Here is a 26,870-nt window from a genome sequence, read left to right as displayed (position 1 = left end):
CAAAAAACTCTTTAAAATTACATTTAGTGACACAATAACAGTAGTATTTTTGAAAATGCAATGACAGTCTGTGAAAGAACTTGTATAAAATATAATATAATGTAATATAATGTAAAATAATGTAAATAAATGTTAAAATATAATATACACATATATAATCTGGCAACATTCTTTATTAGATTTTATTAGATTTAAATAGATTTTTGAAAATCCCAAGCTAATATGTGACTAATAATATAAATGAACATGGCTCTCCAAAGTGATGCTGGTGGAGAGAGTATTAGTAAGTCATATTGGAACATGTTTTTGAGTCTATGAGACCTGATGATCAGGGGCAAAACTGAAAAGGTCTAAGAGACTTTAGCTATATGGCTTTTGTTTGTTATTTATACCTTAAAAGAATTTAAATGAAAACAGTTAAATACACAAATACAGACATATGAAGAACCAAACCAACCAACAGTTTTCATGAAGCATTATTGTTATGGTATTAGGTACTTTGATTATAGTAGCTAATAAATCTAAATAGTTAGTTTGGCTATTTTGATGAGTCTATTTGTATGATATTGCATACATTATCCATAATTTAAAAGAAAATCCTATTTATTAAACATAGGTGCATTGAGTTCACCTTGTTTTGACTAGTAGCCTGTTAACTGTTAATTACCTGCAGAGGGCGCTGAAATACTTAATAATGGGGTTTCGCATGACATCATTGGAGATGAACCTAGTAATTTTATCAGATAAGTGCAAAGCCACCAACAAATTATTTTTCTAGTTTTCTACGTGTACAAGCCAGAATTAACTCATATCCTAGCTTTACATTTAATACTTTGTCTAAACTAGTGCGTACATTTAGACATCCCATAATGCTATCTATCTATCTAGATATCTATCTATCTATCTATAGGCCACATCTTTTCTATTTCTTATCCAAATATCTCGAGTTTGTCTCATGAGATCAGCTCATCCTCCTCAGCACACATGTGGTGTGTTTAATATTGCATGTTCCTCCTCCACTGGTGCAGGTGACGCGTCTCGTGAGCGCAGCGCTGCGTGGGGAACTGATGACCACTGGGATCGCGCGTGGGCGGCGCTTCCCGCAGCAGGTTTGTGTGTGTCTCTACAGCAGTGAGACAGACATTAAAGACAGACAGTGGAAGACTGGAGCAAATGAGCGCGGGGAGACACTGAATGCGTGACAGAGCGAGGGAGAGTCTGCGAGGGGAAAATCACATTCGCGTCTTTGGACAGAGGTGAGTGAAGCCTGCTCTTTACTGCTGTCACGCGAGTCGCGTTCACCGGGATCTTGCGTGACGCGGAGACGCGCTGGCTGGCGTGGGGCGCGTGTCTGTGGAGAACAGACAGAGAAAGCGCTGCTTATTCATTTCAGAGTCAGACAGCACAAGGATGTGGCTTTATCAGCAGGAATTGCTCGGATTATAGTGATTCTTCTCCTCGTTTATGTGGTTTGAGATCAAATAACACCGTCTGATCTCTGCTTTAGTTACATGTGCCTCCAGCAGCAGAAGGTATGCTTGCCTTATATTCAATCTAACAACATCCAAATGTATGCATGTTGGATAATAATTATAATTATAACAATATTTGTGTGATATTTATATTTCTCAACATATTAATTTATAAACAATTACAGTATAAACGTTAAATAAAACAGTAATACATAAATTTATATTTCTATTAATATATAAATGTATCAACATTATATATTTAATATAACTAAATAGTGCTATTAATAATGTCTGTGTAATGTATATCAATGTGTCATTTTTTTTTTTTACATATAATACAATATGTAATAAAACATAAATTAAATATGTACATAATAATGAATAGTAAATATAAATATTACACAATTAATTATTGTTAAAATCATTATTGTCAATGTGTGTTCTCATTTATGGGTTACTTTATGCATTTTATGTAAAACACTATATTGTAGGCTCTTTGATGAATTTCTTATGTTTCTGTATTGTAAATCGCTTTTGATAAAATCGTCTGCTAAATGCATAAATATACATGTAAAGATAAGGGCCTAGTTGTCCAACAGTCTGAATATGCTCATGCACTGTTTACACTGTTGGGCGTGTAAGCAGCACATGACTGTGTTCAGAGACTGGACTAATGAGAAGTCCATCGTCCAAAAATACTACAAGATTGCTGATGGAATGTATATTATATTTTGGAAAATATTCTATAAAGATTTTGGTAAGATCCAAGAATCTGAAAGGATTCAGCTCTACTGGATGAACCAAAATTGGGAATTTCAGGTTCACCAGTGGGTGTTGGATTTGTATTGGATCCCTTGGATTGTTTCCAAACCATTAGCATTCCCTCAGGATTTTTAAAAAGCCATGAACCTTGTCAGTGATCGAACTACGTTGGGTTAGTGAGTTTGGCTTCCTTTGTCATCGGATAAAAATAATATATACAGGCTCTTAATATGCTGAAGCTTTTACAAGTGTGTTTATTTAAAAGCATAAATTCAGAACGAAATCTTTAGGGTCATTTGTGTGGTTTTATTGCAGTGATGTTTCAGTAGTTGGGGGATCTGTCTGACATAATAGTATATGTGTGAGATAAGAGCAATGGATCAGCTCACTTTGGACTGAATGGGGTCACGTATCCGCAAAATCCTTAAACCAGTTAAGTCAAGCGCGTGTTTCTTCCGGGATATTACACCAAGGTCTGATATCTGTAAAAGGCCTGTAGAAGCTCTCCTATACATGCGCTTTAAAGGGAACGAGGAAGTGGCAAACAGCACAAATCCATCATTCCAATGTTTTACTTCTGAACCAAAATGTGAACCAACCAATTGGCTTTTGCAGTATCGCTTCTAGTTTGTGGAGCACTGGGTTTTCATTCTCATAACGTTGTCGTCATCGTTTAATGAGTATTTCTAGCACTGAGATGGCATCATTGTGTTGTATGTTTTGAGTGAGTTGAAATGCTCATCCAGTCTAATTTTGTCTACGTGTGATGTAAGCACTTTTGTGTGTGGGACTCTAATTGCTTGAAAGCACATGCATGAAGCACCAGCGTCCGTCTGCAGATCTGTAGATAGTATCAAACCTATTCATTTATTAGGGTTGGGGAGCTGTCAGTGTGAAGTGGGGGTCGCTGATTCAGAAGTAAGCACACCCTTGGGCCACACGTCACCATATGGTTTCAGTAACACCCTGTTTATCATCCCAAAACATGGGACAAAAAACATCCCAACCACCCCCTCACAGATGTGTATTTGGCCTAGAAGCACTGCAGTGACTTCATACTCATTGTTATGTGAGTGTGTCTGACTGTACTTTTTGATCTGACCAGATTTGCAAAAGCATTTTACAATTAGTTAAAAAAACAAATGATAAGCAAGAGATTTCTATAATCAGTAAATGTGTATTTTCTGTCTTTGGTTTTTAGTGCGCATTAAGCGCATCTTTCTGGGAAACTTGCATTTTATGGTGGAAGGATGATGTAGAAATTTTTCGCATGTTTCACAGCAACTAAGGTCAAATAACACACTTGTGGTGTTGTGGATACAATTTGTGCAATTTAGCTATAATTATGAGATTTATATACCAAATCTGAATCTATGCACGTACGCACAGAAAGTTTCTCTATTTTAAAGTGCAGTATGTAATTTCTACACCACGTGCGAAAACAAACTTGATTTTATATTGTAGACTTCAGCAGAAAATGTAAATGCCGCTTACCAGTGCAAAATTCGTCACCATTATGCTAGGGTATTTTGGATGGTTGTGAAAATCTAAAGCTAATACTTTCAAGTTGCTATAAATGGTTTTAATACCCCTTTTTATTATTAAGGATGTACACTATCTTTCAAAAGTTTGGAGTCGGTACGGTATTTTAATGTTTTTGAAAAGTCTTTATGGAGCCATTTACACGACACCGTTTTAAACTTAAAACGGAAAACTTTTTATGCGTTTTGTCCGTTCATTTACACGACAACGGTGTTTTGGGGGCCTGAAAATGCAAAAATTTAAATAAGGGTTTCAAAGTGCAAGTTTTTGAAAACAATACCATTATTGTTTTGATGTAAACTACAAAAACGCGAATTTGTGAAAACGGTGACGCCATGCTCATGTGTATTACATGTTTAGTCTATAGGGACGTAGTGATTATTTACAAAAGCCCCTTTCACACAGAGATTCCGGAAAATACACGGATAAAGTGACCCGGGATTTGACCCGGGTTCGTTTGATTTTGGTTCATTCACACTGCCAGTGATTTTCCGGAATCAGAGAGTGCGTTCACACACAACCCGTAAAAATGCCGTAAAGACACGTGACATCGATGTGACTTGTAATCTCAGCAGCGTCTTAACCACGCTTGTGCATTTTTTTCTCTGATTCGATCATAAAATTGCGCTTTACGTACCATTTCACAGCTGGCGAACGATCCCGCGCTTCAGCGTCATCACTACGACACGGCATTATTACGGCTTTTGTTCACACAGCGCGCGTTCCTGGACTGAACACGGCAATGTTACTAGGTCCCGACCCGGCATCGATCCCGGCATAAATCCCGGGTCGAGTTTGCGTTCACACAGAAGGCGCTCTGGCAATTTGCCGGCAATTTGCCGGGTTCAAAGCGCTGTGTGAAAGGGGCTAAAGTGATATCGCCAACTACAGGCCTAGCAGCATAATATAGCGTTTTTAGTCCTTTTTGAAAATGTGTGTGAACGGTAATCGATTTGACAATTTTATTGTCTGTACCCAAAAAAAAGCAAAGGAAGAACTTTTCTGTTTTTAGTACGTCATTGTCAAGTAAACGTACCCTTATGCCCACCAAGGCTGCATGTATTTGATCAAATTGAAGTAAAAACTGTAATATTGTGAAATACAACAATTTAAAGTAACTATTTTCTTTTTCGAGTATATTTTAAAGGCCCACTGAAGTGTCTTGAAACGCAGCATTATTCAATGTGATTATGTAATTTCCACTTAAACCGGAAGATAGCGTGTGACATATTGAGCTGCTCCTCCCCTTTTTAAAATAGCCAATAGCATTTAATTTAAATCACAATTTGGCCAGAGCTTTTGAGCACAGTAAAGCTGCATTTGACAGTTTATGACAGCCATAGTCTAATAGATTCCCCTTTTAGATTTAATATGAAACTGTTACTAAAGCAAAACAATGAATGTAATCGTGCTGAGGATGTGTAATTAAAAAAAGTGAGTAATTTATGTTGGTACATAGCATCGGTGTTATCTCTTCTACTTGTCAGTGCTGTTTCTAATGCCAAGTCTGTCTAACCTAATCTCCTCCTAATCTCCTCCATATCGCTTTAAAATGTAGGATTCTGTGTAGAATTCAAATGGATCTGATTCGTTTTGTGGTCTGTGCTGACTCGCGGATATGATGACTCCGCCCTGTGCTATCGTGAAACCAGACTTCATTCGCCCCAATGTAAAGCATACACTGTCTGAATCGTTCCCTGTCCCCTATAGTGCACGATATGCCATTCACCATATAGAAAATAGTAATTGTATAAACAAGTGACCAATTTTAGTCTCAGCTGAGTCAGCTTTATAATGTAGTGGGTGGGATGCTTTAGATTCTAGAGAGCATTTGATTGGACAGAAAATCTGATGAGAAGCTGAAGTGCAGAGTGATGTTATCTAAATTGTTGATCCATATTGGCGGAAGTGAGAGACGTAAACTTTGAGCGCTTATATCTCCTAAATGCGAATCTTGCGAGTTGCCTGACTTTGATATGGCGAACGGGAACTTGTTTTGTGTAACATTAGCAGCACATTATTAGCTGTTTGATAACATAGTCCGACGTTGTAGAGAGTGAAACCATTGTGCAGCGTTTACCTCAGTAAATTGGCCGAGTTGATCTCTGAGCTGGTCTGAGTGAGTGGAGGCGGGGCTAATTTGCATTTTCATGATTCCGCTTATACTAAATGAAGCAAGGGTGTAGAGTTCTTGCTGTTCTTGTGTTCTTGCTGAATAAAAATAACTAATTTCTTTTCAAAAAGAATCTTTCTGAGCTTACATGTGATGATCTTTTTTAATTTGTTTGTAGAAAAAACACTGGAAGATACAAGTTAGAGTAAAAATAAAGAGATTCTGCTGATGGAAGTAGAAGCATGTGTTTTGTAGAATATATATATTTTTTTATCTATTCTGTTACTAACAAAAGCAAGAATGCAGATTGTGTTAGCCAGTTACAGTGGCGGACAGTGCAGCTACTCTGTACCGTTGAAGGGAATAAAAAGGGTTTAATCTTAAGGTCACGTCCATAAAAAAAGAAGAAGCATTGCACAGAAAGAGTGTAGGAGTCAGTAGTGGGCTCGGTCCTTTAGTGTCACTGGTCAGATGCTTGTTTGCCATTGTGATTTTCATGTGACTGCTTAAAAGTGTCATATAATCAGTAGAAAGATTTCCCTTGATCTTTTTAAATAGTTCATTGTATTCTGATTATGAAACTAAGCTGAAATAATGTCTCGTTCCTCCCACATTTAAAGACAAACAATGCCAACTTGGTGCAATGAAACAATACTGCACACCCATTATGTAGTTTGTGTATTCATATTAAGATGGACTTTGCTCAGGAGGTGTATAACAAGAGCTGGATGCCGCATTCAGAATTTTATAACCTAATTTACTTCTGCAAGTACAGTCCCTGCGTACCTTTTGAAGGTTCAGTGAGTTTGTAGCATGCATGCAGGTTTTGAATTTGCGTTCCTGTGGCCCATTTTCCCTGCCTTTTTTATTGTTATGTAATGCCTGTCACTGTACGTTATCATCTCAGCACAAGTCCCCCAAATGAGTTCAGAAGAAATGAGCCACGGCATCTCTGTCCGCTTCTCCTCTTCTAACCCCCTCTATTTAACCCGACTCCAACTCTTCCTCACGTTTTTTCCCGCTCAGCTTGTACTGTATGGCACATTGGTTTTGAATTGTCATGCTCAGGACAGTAAGAAACCACACAGAACACCCTAACAGTGCTTAAAACACCATAGCAACTGGATAGCAAAATGCTAGAAACCGCTCAGAACATCTTAGCAACTGCATAGTGACATGCTAGAAACCCTTTTGGGACACCTTAGCAACTCCATAGCAACGTGCTAGGAACTACTTAAAAAACCTTAGGAACTGGATAGCAACGCTTGCAATGCTCTGGCATTCATCCTACGCCATAGTGTGTTTTACAAAAATCAAAAAAATTTATATTGTTGATATATAAATAGTTACCGTATAACATGCTGCATTCATGTCATGAGCTTTTCCTTGTTAAAAAGAAATGTGCATATGTTATTCCACTTTCATCCTCTTTTGTGTTGTATCTGTATTTGTTAATGCTTCTCATGTTGATCTCGTGATCTGCCAAATTGGATGGCATGGCACCGCACTCCTTGATTCTGATTGGTCAATCGTGCCATCCAGCGGTATGTTGTTCCCCAATAACAACCGGTAAAAACTGATAACACGCTCATCCGTGTAACTGAAGTCAGCAGCGCTTTATGCTTGCTAGGACCGTTTTTTCCTCGTGAAAGTTTTGCAGTTGGTGAGCTATAAAATTACATTTTATTATAAAAAATGAAAATTCAAATCAACATTTTGTGTACAGTTATTTAATTATGTCATTCGGTAACGCAGACTCGATCTCTTGATTCACACAAACGCAGCTGCTGCCATTTTGCGACGATTGTTTTGCACACTGTAATGGATTATAATATAACAAACAGGTATGATTTTAAAATGGTTTAATCTCAAATCAATATCTCTTATCCCCATAATTATTTATGTGGTGAAATGCAGTGTAATAAGTGGTATGACTGTACCGTATCCCTTAAATGTTCGTCTAATTTGAACCTGCCGCTTGCTAGCAACTGCTTTCTTCTCGGAAGCTTTGCATTTAGAGAGCTAATAAAATATTTCGATCAAAATTGATGTCAATTATTGTGGCAAGTAGCCGTGTAATAATAAGCAAGTAACCTCTGCTTCTCGTCGGGGTCCTGATAACCCTGTCAAGGTTTATTCTGCGATAACAACCGGGTGGATGTACATTATCCCTTACATAAAACTGGTTGTTATTTGTGGCTTGCTATTGGTGGATGTTATGTGAGTGACAGGTTGTCCCGCCCTCACGCCAGTAAACACATCATCAGAGAAGAGAGAGATGTCGCTGCAAGAGGGAGGGGAAGTTATTTTGTTTAAAGATTATGAAGGCCCATGAATTAAAAAAAAAAAAATAATGATATGCACTTGATATTATGATATTATAATCATTTATAATAAATACTGCAATATTTCATAAAAAATTGGAATTTACATTTTTATTTTCATGGTGTCTATAGGCAGATTCTATGATACTTGTTGTAGCCAAATTCCCATGCACATGTACTAGAGCTTAATTAATCTAAAAAAATAAATAAATCACCACAATCTCGATTCAAACACCCATGCGAAAAACCTGATATAGTTTTACCATGAATTTTCTGGCCATGAAAAGCCACAGAAGCTGGCATAACGTTAAAAAACAAACAAACAAACAAACAAACACCCAATGCGATCATATTCCAAAATGACAACGATTCGCCTGTGTCTGTTGACAAAATCACAGCGAAACATTGGCGCTGATTTTGAGTCAGAGAGAGCAGATCATGTATGAAACCGCTTCACAGACAGTCTTTTCAAACACACAGTATCGTTATATCTGTGTAACAAATACTCATATTATCACATAAGTACTGGGATAGAAGTTTATAGCTACGATATAAACACTGTCTACGGAAGCGATCAAAATGGAGCAAATCACTTTTTGAAAGCAACTTGATGCTTCAAATAACGATTGGATCAAATATATCGTTACACCAGTAGGTGGCGACAAGTGACTGTTAAAAAAATAATTTTTCATTGAATCATTCATTCAAGAGATTCGTTCAAAAACGCTGATTCATCCAGTAATGAAACAAGTGAAGTATGTATTAGTGAGTCATTGAATCATTCATTCATTCAAGTTAATTAAACATTTTAAATAGACTGTAGCAATTAACATTTTGTCAGATCCTCTAGTCAATTACATACTTTTAGTTGTTCAGAATCGTGATTCTCAATTTATCCAGAATCGTGCTGCTCTATACTGCAATATTCCATAAAAAAATAAGATTTGTCATTTTTTATTTAATGGTGACTTTAAAAGCTATACAACATTGGATGTGGTTGCACCTATTAAATTAAAAAAGGTCAGAGAGAAATATAAAGCACCATGGTATAACAATACTACGCATGTTTTAAAGAGAGAAACCCGTATTTTAGAGCGTAAATGGAAACAAACTAATTTAGAGGTCTTTAGAATCGCGTGGAAAGACAGTATGTCACGTTATAAAAAGGCCCTAAAAGCTGCCAGGGCTGAGCACCTCCGCAAACTAATAGAAAACAACCAAAACAATCCAAGGTTTCTATTTAACACCGTGGCTAGACTAACAAATAAACAGACGTCACCCGAACAAAATATCCCGTTACAGTTCAGTAGTAATGATTTCATGAACTTCTTCACTGAGAAAATAGAAAGCATCAGAACCACAATTATAAACGTTCAATCTTCAATCGCGCCTTACAATTCAGCTTCAATTATCACCCCGAAAGAACAATTACAGTGCTTTACAACTATAGAACAAAAAGAGTTAAATAAACTTATCACTTCATCTAAAACAACAACATGTTTATTAGATCCTATACCAACTAAACTACTGAAAGAAGTGTTATCTGTAGTGGAAGAGCCTCTCCTCAATATTATTAACTCGTCTTTATCTTTAGGTCATGTTCCAAGAACATTTAAACTGGCAGTTATAAAACCTCTCATTAAGAAACCACAATTAGATCATAATAATCTAGCAAATTATAGACCCATTTCAAATCTTCCATTTATGTCTAAAATATTAGAAAAAGTGGTGTCCGCTCAACTGGGCTCTTTCTTGCAACAAAATGATATCTATGAAAAGTTTCAGTCTGGATTCAGACCGCATCATAGCACTGAAACTGCGCTCGTTAAAATCACAAATGATTTACTTTTAGCTTCTGACCAAGGCTGTATCTCAATACTAGTTTTACTTGATCTTAGTGCTGCGTTCGATACTATAGATCACACAATACTCTTAGATCGACTACAAAATTATACTGGTGTTCAAGGACAAGCACTAAGCTGGTTCAAATCATACCTATCTGACCGCTACCATTTTGTCTATTTAAATGGAGAAAAATCGATCATAACTCCAGTAAACTATGGAGTGCCGCAGGGATCTGTATTAGGCCCTCTGTTATTTTCAATATATATGATGCCACTTGGAAATATTATAAGGAAACATGGAATTAGTTTCCATTGTTATGCTGATGACACTCAATTATATATTTCATCACGGCCGGATGAAAACGCTACATTTTCCAAATTGACAGAGTGTGTTAAAGATATAAAAGATTGGATGACGCGTAATTTTCTTTTATTAAATCCAGACAAGACAGAGGTAATACTTATCGGTTCAAAAAACCGCCCAAAAAACCTCGCACAATACAACTTTAACATCATAGGATGTCCTGTTACTTTATCCTCTACAGTAAAAGACCTGGGTGTTATACTCGATTGCAACCTGTCTTTTGAAAATCATATTTCTTATGTTACAAAAACAGCCTTTTTCCACCTTAGAAACATTGCTAAGCTACGTAATATGCTATCAGTTTCTGATGCAGAAAAGTTAGTTCATGCATTCATGACCTCGAGACTGGATTACTGTAATGCTTTATTAGCTGGTTGTCCTGCATCCTCAATAAACAAGCTACAGTTAGTCCAAAATGCCGCCGCTAGAGTTCTTACGAGATCAAGAAAATATGATCATATAACACCGATTTTATCATCACTGCATTGGTTACCTATAAAGTTCCGTATTAATTACAAGGTATTGCTACTGACTTATAAAGCCCTAAACGGCTTAGCTCCAGTCTATTTAACGGATCTTCTATCGCCCTATAATCCATCGCGCTCTTTGAGATCACTAAATTCAAGGCTTTTGGTCATACCTAGGATATCCAGAACCACCAAAGGAGGGAGAGCATTTTCACATTTGGCTCCAAAACTCTGGAATAGTCTTCCTGATACTGTTCGTTGCTCAGACTCGCTCTCCCAGTTTAAAACTAGATTAAAGTCGCATCTCTTCAGCCAGGCATTCATATAATCCTACAGTTCAAACTACAATCCGGCCTCTATCCAATGCCAGAGGAGAACTGGCCCCCGACTGAGCCTGGGTTCTCCCAAGGTTTTTTTTTTTTCTCCATTAAGGCACCTGATGGAGTTTTAGGACACCATTAGGTCACTTGATGGAGTTTTTCGGTTCCTTGCCACTGTTGCCTTTGGCTTGCTCAGTTGGGGATATTTTGGGGATATTTAATTTAATTTTATCAATCAATAAATTCCTCTTGAAACAAACTTTGTTGTATTATTTAAATTTAATACTGTGAAGCTGCTTTGATGCAATCTGTATTGTGAAAAGCGCTATACAAATAAACTTGACTTGACTTGACTATAGCTATAGCTTATTTTAGCCAAATTATCATGCACATTTACTAAATAGTGTGTCAAATCAATCAGAGGTCTTGTTAGGATGCTGCCTTAGACGGTAACGGCCTGTGTGGGGTGAAGATACAGTGTAGCAAGAATGAACTAGTGACTCACGCTTTTACACCTGTTTCACATTGCATAATGTCATCATCACAGAGTTGCTTTGTGTATCAGTCATTGTTTGGAATGGAAATAAATACCTGGATGAGAGTCTCATGAGTGTGATTCACTCTTGACCTCTCAAGCAGCGGTTGACAGACAGGAAGTTCATAAATGTCTTGAGTTCCTCTAAACTGTCTCTGTGTTAAGTTCTAATTCACAGTAGGACCTCATGAGTCCCAAGCCTCTTGTTTCTTATTTTAGAGATGACTGTATTCTGTCATCACTCATATTCCAGCAGAATCCTTTAAATATGAACTTAATTTTTGTTTTTTTATTCCAAAACGCATAAGTAAGCATTCCTCATAACGTTTATTATTAAATGTTTAGGCTCACAGGCATATAGGTGTACTTTGACCTAATGTTGATTAAGTGACATCATAAAGCATCATATTACTGGGATATGAGCACCAGAATGTTTTAAAACCCCATGAACTGGTTTGGCATATTAAGTTGTGGCATAATTACGCTATAAATTTCAAAATTAATGTGATAATGATAATGATCATCACAGAAATCACGATAATGATGATTTTCAGCATCATTACTCCAGTCTTAAGTGTCACATGATCCTTCAGAAGTCATTGTAATAGGCTGATTTGCTGTTTAATATTTTTGTAGAAACCATGATACTTTTTTAAATGGCCAATTTAAAAACCTTTAATGTATCACAGCTCAGGTGGAAAGAAATTACAACTTAAATGAATGCAATGAGGATTCTTTTAAAATGAATAATTTCAAGACTCTTCCTTTGCAAACTTGCAATCAGTTGATGGTTGGGAAGAGAAACAATTATATTTTTATTATTTAATTTCAAGTATTTAGTATTTTTATTACTTATTTGATTTACTTATTAATTACTCTGGCAATTAAAAAGCATTTTAGATGACCTAAGAGATATATTAAACAAGGACTGAGGGCCTCAAAACGTTTGTTTGTAGGGTATTTAAAGATGTTTAAAGATGCCTATTTCAGGACTTTGGAGCGTCTGCTTAAGTAGAATGACAGATGAAGCTGTGTTGCGTGTAAAACAAACCGGGACTGAGGATTTGTCAGATCTCCTGATTAGACTTAAGATGCTGCTTAAAGCTGCAATTATAAAGCGTGAGTGAATGAATAGCTAGAATTGATCAGGAAGACTTCCTTGTTTATTTGAACCTCTGCACCTCAAATGACTTTCATAACAAACATGTTGCTATCAGATGATTGAGCAGGTAACAAGAGCCTATTACTGTAATTCATGCTCATCTTTGATGTATAATAAACTCAATGTCACATTGTCTTGTTTTCAAATAAAAATATATACTTCCTGAGAAACAAAACTGGGATTGTATCTTAAATATAAGTGTATTTTGCTTTGTGGAATTGGCAGATATTCAAGATTTATTATTATTATTATTATTAATGTTTTTACTGGGAAACAAAAAGATACTCATGGATTGGATTTTGAGTTTATATATAATATATATTAGTATATATTAGTGTATACAAGTGTTAATGAAACTTTTTTTTTGTAAAAGAAACTTCTGCGTAAGTGGACTTCAGGGAAAGAATAAACTGCTAGAAATGTGTGAAATAGAGCCCCTTTGAAAAGTGAACTCAAAGGCAGAAGACAGAGAAGTATGTGTGTGCTCCGCTGGAGCGCTTCACTCCCAGCATGCCGTGCAGGCGTGCATTATTCAGCGCGTTGTCATGGTGATGGGCACCTCTGAGTATTGGGCTTCATGAGGGAGGAGCTGGACAGCTGGTGGATGGAGACAGCTGCGTCACGGATTCTCCTCATTTCAGTGTGTGTGAGGGGTGGGATAGCAAATATTGTCCGATTTTGCAGATTTCTTACTGTGGACAATTTTGTCACCAAGGTACAGCTTTTTACCTTACTTTATGAAATATGCTAAATCTGACCAAACTTGCTTTTGGAAACTTCTAGTGACAACCACAAGTGGAGGAAAAATAAAGTTATACTTGGGAATGGAGTAATCAGTAGTGAGTTATTAATTGATTAGGGTTATTTTTAAATATGTAAGTATATATATATATATATATATGTATGTATATGTGTATGTGTATATATATTTATTTATTTATCAAAGTAATGAGTATTACTAGCTTGATTAATATTAAACTGCATTTATATAAATATATACATGAAGAGTTCAGATGCAAACGCCTCTAAGTGCCATCTGAAATTTTCTTCTAGAATGATAATTTTTATCAAGCTCGTATATTTAAGTTCAATAATTTCACTTAAATGACAACTAATAGGTAATCTTCACTGCCATTTAAGTGAAATTACTGAACTTAAATATACGAGCTTGATAAAAATTTTCATTCTAGAAGAAAATTTCAAATGGCACTTAGAGGCTTTTGCATCTGAACTCTTCACATATATATATATATATATATATCATATTCATATAATTATTCTATAAACCGATGATTAATATTAAACTGCATTTACATAAATATATATATATATATATATATATATATATTTATGTAAATGCAGTTTAATATTAATCATCGGTTTATAGAATAATTATATGAATATGATATATATATATATATATATATATATATATATATATATATATATATATAATGTCCTTATAATTATATATTAATTATATAATTAATAATTATATATAATTATAAAACTATAATAAGTTTTATTATAAGCTTTTAAAATGATTAAGCTTACATGTTCTCTTTTGAGCTCTTTGTGAACCAATATAAATTATTATTATTTAAATTCAGTTGATTCACTTGCATTGATATAGTGTAGACATTTTCTTTCAGCTGCCTTCTCAAACTTTCACTGCAGCAGCAGTGTTTGTTCATGCCTTTCAATGCATTTAAATTCACTCTATTTTCATAATCTCTTAATCTTCATCATAGAAGTGAATCGACTGAAAGTGTGACGTGCTGTGAACAGATAATCACACGGAAGATAGATAGATAGACACTTTCATGTGCTCTAGAGTTCATCAAACCATGGGTTGACAGAGAATGGTTATAAAGAGCGTTGTGAGCTGAACCTGATCTAAATCAGGATGGATTTGTATTGTTTTGTCATCTCTAAACCTAATTCGAAACTCAAAGTTTGTTCAGCTAGTTTCATGCAACGGGCCATTGGCTTGTCTGACCCATATCAGTAACTCCCAAAGGAGTTTTCCTTCAACTTTCTTTCTTTTCTTTCTCTCTCTTTCTTTCAGAATGTAAGATCACACCCTGGGTTCTCTGCTCTGTTCTGAAATTATAGTTTGGCTCAAATGTTCATTATTGATGGTCTTTAAGCAGGTAAACGGTTGAGTGTTCTGCTTTATTGCTGTTATTATTGAACAAGTTCCCTTATTTTACCAAATCAAATGCAAGTGCATGTTAGGTTTAGCTGCCAAACAGGTGTGTATCTGGGGCTGGAGATGTTTTGGGACTGACGTGCTGTTCTCAAACTATGATTGCTGGGAAATCTGTTTCTCCGTGCCAGAGCAGACACTGTGCCCTCGCTGTACACATTCATCATTATTCACTCAGACGGCCATCAATCACCCAGCATTCCCTGCATTCTGCACCGTACTCGTACTCTCATGCTTATCCACTTAAAAGTGATGGAGCCTGCCCAGTGCATTGTGGGATAGCCTGTCTGGAGCACTTTATCTGCTTTTCCCCTTGATCTCGGCTCAAGAGTGCTGTAAAATAGTCCATCTGCAGACCTCAGAGGCTGTTTTTACACTCGGTTCGATCGCTCGGTTCGAACCAGAGTTCAAGCCATACTTCATCCTAGAAGTCAATGCACCGGTTATACTCTTGGCTTGTTGCAGGCATGTAATAAAAGTGTTTTCTGTTTTGTTGTGTAGCTAATTTTGATCTAAAATGCAGAGTAATGTGAAATAACCAGTTTATCAGCAGTTGTCTTAGAATGTCACAACATTTCACAGCAATCAAGTGATCCGAAAACCGGTCAGTATCTGGTGTGACCACCATTTGCCGCACGCAGTGCAACACATCTCCTTCGCATAGAATTGATCAGGTTGTTGATTGTGGCTTGTGGAATGTTGGTCCACTCCTCTTCAATGGCTGTGCGAAGTTGCTGGATATTGGCAGGACCTGGAACAGTTGTATGCTGTTGTATACACCGATCCAGAGCATCCCAAACATGCTCAATGGTTGACATGTCCGGTGAGTATGCTGGCCATGCAAGAACTGGGATGTTTTCAGCTTCCAGGAATTGTGTACAGTTCCTTGCAACATGGGTTCGTGCATTATCATGCTGCAACATGAGGTGATGGTCGTGGATGAATAGCACAACAATGGGCCTCAGGATCTCATCACGGTATCTCTGTGCATTCAAAATGCCATCAATAAAATGCTCCTGTGTTCGTTGTCCATAACATACGCCTGCCCATACCATAACCTCACCGCCACCATGGGCCACTCGATCGACATCGTTGACATCAGCAAACCGCAAACCATACACAAAGTGCCATCTGCCTTGTACAGTGAAAACCGGGATTCACCCGTGAAGAGAACACCTCTCCAAAGTGCCAGACACCATAGAATGTGAGCATTTGCCCACTCAAGTTGGTTACGACGACGAACTGCAATCAGGTTGAGACCCCGATGAGGACGACGAGGTGAAGATGCTGGATGTGGAGGTCCTGGGCTGGTGTGGTTACACGTGGTCTGCGGTTGTGAGGCCGGTTGGATGTATTGCCAAATACTCTTAAACGCCTTTGGAGACGGCTTAGGCTATGTTCACACTTAGCGTCTTTTTTCAAACTGCCAGCGTCTGTTCTACATTATAACCCTATGGAGTAAACCGTTTTTTCAAAAAAGTCCTGAGCGCTTTTTTAGACGCCACCGCCGGCGTCTTTTTCTGCAGCTCAGAGCGTCTTTTTAAGTTGAAAAAAGTTCAACTTTTCTGAAAAGAACGCCCTACGTCAAGCGCCTTTTTGACAGCTGACCAATGACAAGCGAGTAGCGAGACCTGTCGTTTCCATAACAACAAGAACAACTGTCTGTCGTGCACCCACAAACGTCTTTGTGAACCGACATTCTCCTCCCCGGTAACTTCAAAAGCCAACGCAAGAGCCAACTTTCTCTTTCTCGACATTTTTTGCATCACACAGCACTAGGCTACTGTTGCAGCTGTTGTTATAGCAACAAAAGATGCGCTCGGCTGCTATTTGTAACCGAACGCTGGCAGCGTTTTTTTTGCAAAAAAAACGCCGTAGTCAACTTTTTCTTGTCAAAAAAGACGCTAAGTGTGAACATAGCCTTATGGTAGAGAAATGAACATGCTGTGTGATAAAACTGCACATTTTAGAGTGGCCTTTTATTGTGGCCAGCCTAAGGCACACCTGTGCAATAATCATGCTGTCTAATCAGCATCTTGATATGCCACACCTGTGAGGTGGATGGATTATCTCGGCAAAGGAGAAGTGCTCACTAACATAGAAAAAGTCTTAGATCTTTGAGTTCAGCTCATGAAAAATGGGGGCAAAAACAAAAGTGTTGCATTTATAATTTTGTTCAGTGTGTGTGTGTGTGTATATATATATATACGGCCAGGGCTGAGCACCTCCGCAAACTAATAGAAAACAACCAAAACAATCCAAGGTTTTTATTTAACACCGTGGCTAGACTAACAAATAAACAGACGTCACCCGAACAAAATATCCCGTTACAGTTCAGTAGTAATGATTTCATGAACTTCTTCACTGAGAAAATAGAAAGCATCAGAACCACAATTGTAAACGTTCAATCTTCAATCGCGCCTTATAATTCAGCTTCAATTATCACCCCGAAAGAACAATTACAGTGCTTTACAACTATAGAACAAAAAGAGTTAAATAAACTTATCACTTCATCTAAAACAACAACATGTTTATTAGATCCTATACCAACTAAACTACTGAAAGAAGTGTTACCTGTAGTGGAAGATCCTCTCCTCAATATTATTAACTCGTCTTTATCTTTAGGTCATGTTCCAAGAACATTTAAACTGGCAGTTATAAAACCTCTCATTAAGAAACCACAATTAGATCATAATAATCTAGCAAATTATAGACCCATTTCAAATCTTCCATTTATGTCTAAAATATTAGAAAAAGTGGTGTCCGCTCAACTGGGCTCTTTCTTGCAACAAAATGAGATCTATGAAAAGTTTCAGTCTGGATTCAGACCGCATCATAGCACTGAAACTGCGCTCGTTAAAATCACAAATGATTTACTTTTAGCTTCTGACCAAGGCTGTATCTCAATACTAGTTTTACTTGATCTTAGTGCTGCGTTCGATACTATAGATCATACATTACTCTTAGATCGACTACAAAATTATACTGGTGTTCAAGGACAAGCACTAAGCTGGTTCAAATCATACCTATCTGACCGCTACCATTTTGTCTATTTAAATGGAGAAAAATCGATCATAACTCCAGTAAACTATGGAGTGCCGCAGGGATCTGTATTAGGCCCTCTGTTATTTTCAATATATATGATGCCACTTGGAAATATTATAAGGAAACATGGAATTAGTTTCCATTGTTATGCTGATGACACTCAAATATATATTTCATCACGGCCGGATGAAAACGCAAAATTTTCCAAATTGACAGAGTGTGTTAAAGATATAAAAGATTGGATGACCCGTAATTTTCTTTTATTAAATCCAGACAAGACAGAGGTAATACTTATCGGTTCAAAAAACCGCCCACAAAACCTCGCACAATACAACTTTAACATCATAGGATGTCCTGTTACTTTATCCTCTACAGTAAAAGACCTGGGTGTTATACTCGATTGCAACCTGTCTTTTGAAAATCATATTTCATATGTTACAAAAACAGCATTTTTCCACCTTAGAAACATTGCTAAGCTACGTAATATGCTATCAGTTTCTGATGGAGAAAAGTTAGTTCATGCATTCATGACCTCGAGACTGGATTACTGTAATGCTTTACTAGCTGGTTGTCCTGCATCCTCAATAAACAAGCTACAGTTAGTCCAAAATGCCGCCGCTAGAGTTCTTACTAGATCAAGAAAATATGATCATATAACACCGATTTTATCATCACTGCATTGGTTACCTATAAAGTTCCGTATTAATTATAAGGTATTGCTACTGACTTATAAAGCCCTAAACGGCTTAGCTCCAGTCTATTTAACGGATCTTTTATCACCCTATAATCCATCGCGCTCTTTAAGATCACTAAATTCAAGGCTTTTGGTCATACCTAGGATATCCAGAACCACCAAAGGAGGGAGAGCATTCTCACATTTGGCTCCAAAACTCTGGAATAGTCTTCCTGATACTGTTCGTTGCTCAGACTCGCTCTCCCAGTTTAAAACTAGATTAAAGTCGCATCTCTTCAGCCAGGCATTCATATAATCCTACAGTTCAAACTACAATCCGGCCTCTAGCTCATAAATGCCAGAGGAGAACTGGCCCCCGACTGAGCCTGGGTTCTCCCAAGGTTTTTTTTTTCTCCATTAGGTCACCTGATGGAGTTTTAGGACACCATTAGGTCACTTGATGAAGTTTTTCGGTTCCTTGCCACTGTTGCCTTTGGCTTGCTCAGTTGGGGATATTTGGGGATATTTAATTTAATTTTATCAATCAATAAATTCCTCTTGAAACAAACTTTGTTGTATTATTTTAATTTAATACTGTGAAGCTGCTTTGATACAATCTGTATTGTGAAAAGCGCTATACAAATAAACTTGACTTGACTTGACTTGACTATATATATATATAAATCAGGCAATGAAAATTACCTATTAATTGTCATTTAAGTGAAATTACAGTACTTAAATATACGAGCTTGATAAACATGATCATTCTAGAAGAAAATTTCAGATTGCACTTAGAGGCTTTTGCATCTGAATTCTATATATATATATATATATATATAAATAAATAAAATGTATATTTAATGTGATGTTAATTGTTGTGGAACTACTTCATTACAGTTTTGAAAAGGGTCCAATAACCTCGTGCATGTCTGAGCAACAAACATACAGCTGGAACTGTGTGTTTTTTTTTTTAGTGTTTTTTTTTAGAATGAATCCATATTTTTTAGCAAATATTTTTAGTGAATAATTCAACTAACTCATGAAGAAAGCCACATGTTTTTGCTCCTGAGTTTAATTCATCAGTGTTTTTGAACAAATCAGTTGAATAAATAAATCAGTGACTCGTCATTAAGACGGTCATTTGTCACCACATACAGGCATGTCAGTGTTTCCTGCAGAAAGAGTCACTGAAAATCTCCAACACTTATGCTCCAGTATAAAATACGAATATTTGCCCATTTATATTTTTATCAAATTTTTTTATTTTAATATTGTAAATTGCTCCCCTCAAACATGCATCATAGTTGGACACAAAACAATTAGTCTTTCTTTCTCTTTCTTTGGTCTCTTTCTCTGGTTTCAGCACTATATACCTGATACCTATGAGGCTTCTGTTATAGCAGCAGAGGTGAGTGAGGTTGGTGGGGGTGGTTTGATGAATAATAGAAAAGATCTATTCCTCCACAGGCTATGCATTGTTCTCATTTCACTCCCAAAATCTCTCCCAAGCTCCCAAACACACCAGAAAGTTCATAGACAGGAGAGAGAGTTTGTTCTACATACATGTTTTTGTTTTCTTAAATATTGATTTATTTACTTTCTTAATTATTGATTTATTTTCTAAAATATTGATTTATTTTTATTTTCTTAAATATTGATTTATTTACATTTTTAAAATTTTTAATTTATTTTTTATATTTAAATGTTTATAGAATTGAGTAAAAATAATTATTAGAGGTGTTTGCAAAGGCAAATATTACTATTACTTTTGCTCATAAGTGTGAGGAGAGGTGTCTATCTGTCTGTCTGTCTGTCTGTCTATCTATCTATCTATCTATCTATCTATCTATCTATCTATCTATCTATCTATCTATCTATCTGTTATGTATGTATGTATATATATCCTGGCAACCACCGAAAATATTTTAGCATCATGTGATGTTTTTCTATGCATCCTGTGTGCATTCACCTCTTGCATTTCTATAAAAATTAAAACAAATCTAGTTTTGATTCCAAAGGAATCCAAGGGTGGGTCAGGGAATGTTTCGCACATGATGTCATGAGATTACAGTACTTTGACGGGCCCTTAGAGAGAAAACAGAGAGTTTTAGTTGGCTTTGAGCAAAAAGTTGAGCGCAATGCAGTCTGGGATACATGCAGCATAACTACAGCAATGGGACTTAAATTGAGCTGATGTGTCTCCCTTAAGCACTAGTAACATGATCATCATTTTGCTGTCTTTGGAATAAGAAGCCGTAAAAGCCATTGTGTGTTTTGTATGTGTGCGTGAGCCGCAGTAATTTTTGTGATCCGGTATTGCCTACGTTGAGAGGACTAAATGTTCCCACAAGAATAGTAAAACCTGAAATCACCTGCATAGTAGTGGGCACTTAACAGTTCCTATGAGATAATGTCTTAATAAACATAAGATATAATGTCTTATTTATAATAGAAAATGCTAAAAGGTTTGTGTACAGGTAGGGTAGGTATAGAAAATACCATTAGCCCAGTATAAAACAATGGAAGTCAATGGGAAAGTCCACACCAACATGTGTATGTGTATCTCTGCATTATAGAAATTTCCTGACATCAGCGGTAGTTGTGATTTATCTTACCACTGTGCTGCTCACTTTATGTTGGGTACGAACATTAAGCGATATTACACCCAATCTGCTCCATCGGCACTGGAGCCAAACCTCCTGCTCTGCTGACATTACTGTCTGAGAGACTGAGAGAGATTTATTTAAGAGGAGGAATGGCAGGAAAATCAAATGCCTGTACTGCACGTGACCGCTGCAGAGTCATTTCTGGCTTTGTGTTTATTAATGTTATTGCTCATCGATATTATGAATAATACAAGACAATGAGGTTAAAGAGAGAGAGAGGGGTGATCACGCGTACTCTGTGTATTGACCTATAATTCGTAGGCATCAGGGTGCCGCTATCTATATATGCGGGGTATTGTTGAAATCGCTTTTGAATGTTTGCTCGCTTTTCACTTTGGGTTTAGAATTCACAATCTCATGTACTCTGTGTGTATAGGGAGCAGCGTTACTGACCACACATTTTACAAGATAAGATATTTTTATTTGTCAGTGATGCTATATAAATATATATAAAATTGTGTTGAGTAAAGGGTTGAAATAGTTTGGACATGATATAAGTGTAAATGACTAAATAAATAAATAAAATGATGATTATTATTCAATACGATATAAAAAAAAATAATTACTAATGTTAATATTTCACTGTAAAATAAAATAAAAATGCGTTCCCAAATGCACAATTTGATAATCACTGTATCAGTTAGTTTTAATTTGATAAATTGTGCGGTCCTTCTTAAAGGTGCTCCCTCTAAGCGATGCCATACGTTTTTTAGGCTGAAACATTTTTTGTCACATACAGCAATCCTCACTATCCGCTAGCTGCCTGTCCCCTGAACACACTGTAAAAGGCTCCACAAATGGCAACAAAAACAAACTGGCCCAGTCTGGACCACGAAACATAACAAACAGTGTTCCAGCCAATAACCAACAAGAATGATTTGGGGGTGGGGGTGGGGGTGGGGGTGGGGGTTGGGGGTTAGTGCGCGTGCACATGAAGGGGGGTGTGGGGAGTGGAGGAGAGAGAAGCATGAAGAGGGAAGTTAGTTAGAGGAGAGATGTCCTAGACAATGACTAACGTTAGAATTATATTTTCTTGAATTTTGATATGGCCGACACACGACCAAAGAGACGACGTTCCGATGAACAAATAGCTAAGAAGAGGGGAAAGGAAGAACGGAAAGGAGGGGTAGGGGACGGGATGAGGAGGAGGGAGGGTCAAGCTAGCCTCCGGTTTGTTTGACAATACTTCGAACGTCAACAAGAAGTGACGTCACCCAACATCGCTTAGAGCACCTTTAAAGGTAGGTTAGGCATTTTTTTAATAAACACTTTTTTGTTATACTGGATGAAACTCTCTTTTCAAATCCTGATAGCAAGCAATAATGGAAGTGGTCTAAATATAAAAAAATTTACCCAAAAAATAACGAAATGTTCATCCAATCATTGGATAGAAAATGCTTGCGCAGACATCACCCGTCATCAGCACTTACCATGCTATGCAGAGTTGTCAACAAACACCAGCCACCTTTTACAGTTTCTCTTGAGCCAAAACAACAAGCTTATGCTGCGTTCTAGGGATGGGACGGTATGAAAATTTAATATCACGATAATAGTGACCAAAATTATCGCGATTATCAATATTATCACGGTTTTGTTAAAACGAGATGAAAGTGTTCAAAAAGAGTTGATGCTCACACTGAAGACATTTCAACAAGTTTTATATTTGAAAATCAACAAACAAAAAATAAAACAAGCAGCTCTATGCACTTTTTAAAGCATTTCCTTCCTTATAATGACGGTCGTCAATAGCAACGCATTATAAGACCGCGCACATGCATTGTAATGGCCACCTAGTGTTAAGTAGTGTTCATGACATGAATGTGGATGTGCCTTTAAGATAACTTCTTCTATGGTGTACGTTATTGTATGCATGCTGTTTTTATGTGAGCGCGCACGCACAGTGAGAGTGAGATTGATCACGCAAAGAGGAAGATGACTGCTCTACTACTGACCGTTGTTTTATTATAATGTGTTTACTTTGATTTGTAGCATGTTTTAGAGTTTTCTTTTCCCTTTTAACATTCGCTCTTCGACATGTATGTGAAGAGTGTGCTTAACTGAGAGAAAACATCTATAAAAGTCTCATGGAACTACCAGTTCATTTGCACTGTCTTGTCTTGTATTCTTCATCTGGGCAGACTTCAAACTCTCTGACAGACGTTACACCATGTATCACAATGGACGCGCTCGCTCGTTTCATTCAAATACAACTTGCCGTCTTGTGTCTCCGTTTTTAATTGTATTGAAAATTAATAAATCAGAGTTGATTTATTGTTTACAGAGTTTGATAATATTGTTGTGATCATCTTGTCTGAACGATTGTTTTGTACGCTGTACATGATTTATAAAAAGGTAAGAAAACATTAATCCCAATTCAATGTCCCCGTAATTAGCCTATGCGGTAAAAAAAAAAAATCGGTGTAATAAGTGTATAATGAATATAAATTAGTATCCCTTAAATGTCACTCTTAATAGTCTTGTTTGAACTTGTTCGTTCGTTCGTCTTTGGCTAAGCCACTTGCTGCGAACTTTTCTTTGCGGAAGCTTCACGTTTATTGATATAAAATAGTTCAACTTAAAACAACATTTCATGCCCAATTATTTCCCAGACGTAGTTTTGGTATTGAGGTCAAAGTTAACTTGCCTTGCGTTCGCTATACAACAGTCGGTGATGGTCACACAAGACGACTCGGCAGATCTGAAGTTTCCCCCTATTGCAGCGACTTTTTCTTGTGCATGTTCTGCTGACAGGGTGACCATCCTCGATTAAGTTTCCCTCGGGACTTTTGTTAAAGCCAAAATATGACCACACATCAGAATTGGTTCTTTTAAAAGGCTGAACAATCTCCCGAGCACGGTCACTGCCTTCCGCAATTCCTTCTTGAATAAAAAAAAAAACATTGCGCGCTGCGCCTGCGTCAGACTGTTGCTGGCTGAACAGGATCTAAAATCGCGATAATCAAACACGGTTTTAATGATAATTAAATTTTAAACGATATTACTAACCGTCAGTACATTTTATCGTGGTTTATCGTGAAACCGGTAATCGTCCCATCCCTACTGCGTTCACATCATTACATAACCGTAATTACAAGATGGCAACCCGTGAAGTTCTACTCGGAGTTGTTCTTCCTCATGCCTTTCACTGGTAACACTATCAATGCTGAAACTAATCTAATCAGGTTGTACAAGAGCTCTGTAAGTTGTTTATGTTAATTATTATTGTCATTTTATGTGCTTTGAGTCATGAGGTAATAACGTCGTCTCACGTGACACTTTGCAGACTCTGCTCTAGCTGTTCGTTCATGTGTTTTGGAGGAGGCGTGGCTTTGGAGATGCTTCGAAGGGAGGGTGGGATCTTATGCTTTCAAAGCTAGCTTGCTATTGCTAGCCTCTGAAATTGCCTACCCTTCCTTTAAGTGTATTAATATTGTCGTGAACTGCATAAACCAAACAATATGCAAAACTTTTTTAATAAGAATTTTAGATCACAATCCACCATGTGACAACCACGCGGCTCCAATCCGTCCCCGACGGCTGCATTTTAACCAGATAAACATATCATTACCAAAAATAACATGGGAAACAGGAAGTACACACTTTCAGGGGAGCCATAAAACTTCAATTTATGTCCCATCATTTGTCCAGCAACAGACGGGGCTCATCCCTGATGCTTGGAGGGACGGCAGACCTCAAATGCACTGGCATAATCTATGAGACACATCTCAGCGTGAAGCTCCAGTCTAGATCTATGTGTGTCGCTCACTCAGAGGGGCATTATTAATGAGACCCCCCGTGAAATGTTAGTTTAAGGAACATACGGCCATCTTGCTTGCAGAGTCCTTTGGGAGACGAAAAAGAGAGACAATAGCATCTATTTTTTGGGGGTGGAAGGGAGGGTCTCTATGGGACTCTAAACTCAAGGGGGAAGGGATAATATCCAGGTTCGCTGCGCAGGACAAGAGAGCGGATCTGTGATGGCACATTAGGAGTTTGACTAACAGAATTGCCTGTAAGAAACTCTAAAGACAGTGTCTGTGAGGTCGATTTCATTGATCTGCTTCTGGCTCAAGGTTTTTCCTTAGCTCGGTACTGCTGAGTGCTGTAAGATGGGCTCTGGATCTCGGATCAATACTGTGACTCATGGGTAATTCTTCCTTGTCAGACTACAGTGAGACTCAGGATAGAGGAATCCAAACATAGCATGTCTATGTTTAACCGTATGATCTCTCTTTATGACTAAAGCAATGTGAGATTTATTTGAAAAGCATCTGATGGAACATTTATACAAAGTGTTTAAATTTAAGTATGTGAGAGTTATCACAAAATCGTTGACCAAATTGTGCATCCCTAAAAATAAACTTGTTTTTGCCATGTTCAATTAGATTTTTCCCAAATTATCCATCCCTACATTTAAGTATTGATTTTACAATATTTTTATACGATAAACAATTTTGGCACTGTGTTCAGTCTCCACTTGATGTCCAATCTGTGCCTAAAGCCCAAAGCCAGCCGAGAACAAGAATTTCTTGTATTTGTGTTTGTCTGTAACTACTTAGTACAAATTTATCGCCCAAAGTCAGCTAAAATTGACAAATAAAATCCTTTCAGGGGATATCTGGGAATGTCCTCATTTGAAAAAACAATATATAAATAGTTGGGGTTTTTTTAATGCAGAAAGTTTTGCGTTACGGTTAGGTTGTAGTACAGAGATGTGATTTTTGGGTCCGTGGCTCTACCATTGGAGAAAGTGTAATGGCTAACTTGGATCACGTGTGCCTTGATAACCAATCACACTACAGCCTTGACGTCATTGAATTTCATTCAGAGTTGTGCGACAGTCAATCACTGTTTGTGGATACTATAGAAATTAATGAGAAGTGCTGTAAACTGAATCATACCTGTCGTAATGCGCAATTGTCTGTGACTTCTCTTACAAAAAACTGAATTTTCTTCAGTGTAAACTCTAAAAATAGATAAATCCAGAACTAATGTTTAAGTGCAAACTTGTTGAAGATAAGCCTATGGGCTCTTGATTCATTAAATTATAAGCTATTTCCTCACAAAAGCGTAGTGAAGCCTCTCCTCCATTGACATCCATTAAAAAAAAATGCCTCGTCTCCTTCCCTGCAGCATAAGCAGGTATTACACTTTTTTGGCTAAGGTTGCAGGCTTGCCTTCAAGTGGCTGTGGTATTTATTATTAGCTTTATTTTGAAACTGTAGACGTTTAAGGAAAGTAAACGTGTTTGTGTTTGAGAGAGACAGACGTGATGAAGTCTCCCTCCATCCTCCATGAGGTTTTGCCATGCTACCAGTACAAAATGATGGTCTGGACAGTTCACTTGTGTTAATTTGTGTGTTTGCATGTTA

At 37.1% G+C, this 26,870-nt stretch overlaps 1 protein-coding gene and 1 long non-coding RNA gene across 3 annotated transcripts in view; one reads left to right on the top strand and one right to left on the bottom strand.

Annotated features, from left to right (window-relative positions):
• The first annotated feature begins 1,064 nt into the window (after nt 1-1,064).
• The window catches only part of pak1 (p21 protein (Cdc42/Rac)-activated kinase 1), a 54,414-nt gene continuing 28,608 nt past the window's right edge, over nt 1,065-26,870 (top strand). The window contains exon 1 of one of the 2 annotated variants that reach the window (XM_082182987.1): nt 1,065-1,256. Coding sequence is in view for 1 of the 2 variants with exons in the window: in XM_082182986.1 (XP_082039112.1) it covers nt 1,512-1,532 (21 nt within the window). In the remaining variant the exon portion in view is untranslated. The other variant, XM_082182986.1, reaches the window with a different exon arrangement.
• Nucleotides 14,734-20,630, bottom strand: LOC309508586. Its single transcript, XR_014209578.1, has 3 exons — nt 19,486-20,630; nt 17,036-17,118; nt 14,734-16,501 (listed from the first exon to the last, which is right to left on the bottom strand). It is a non-coding gene; the product is annotated as an uncharacterized lncRNA (long non-coding RNA).

Source organism: Leuciscus leuciscus (assembly GCF_965113295.1).
Source record: "Leuciscus leuciscus genome assembly, chromosome: 10".
Taxonomy (NCBI): domain Eukaryota; kingdom Metazoa; phylum Chordata; class Actinopteri; order Cypriniformes; family Leuciscidae; genus Leuciscus; species Leuciscus leuciscus.
This window is presented reverse-complemented; position numbering and strand designations above follow the sequence as displayed.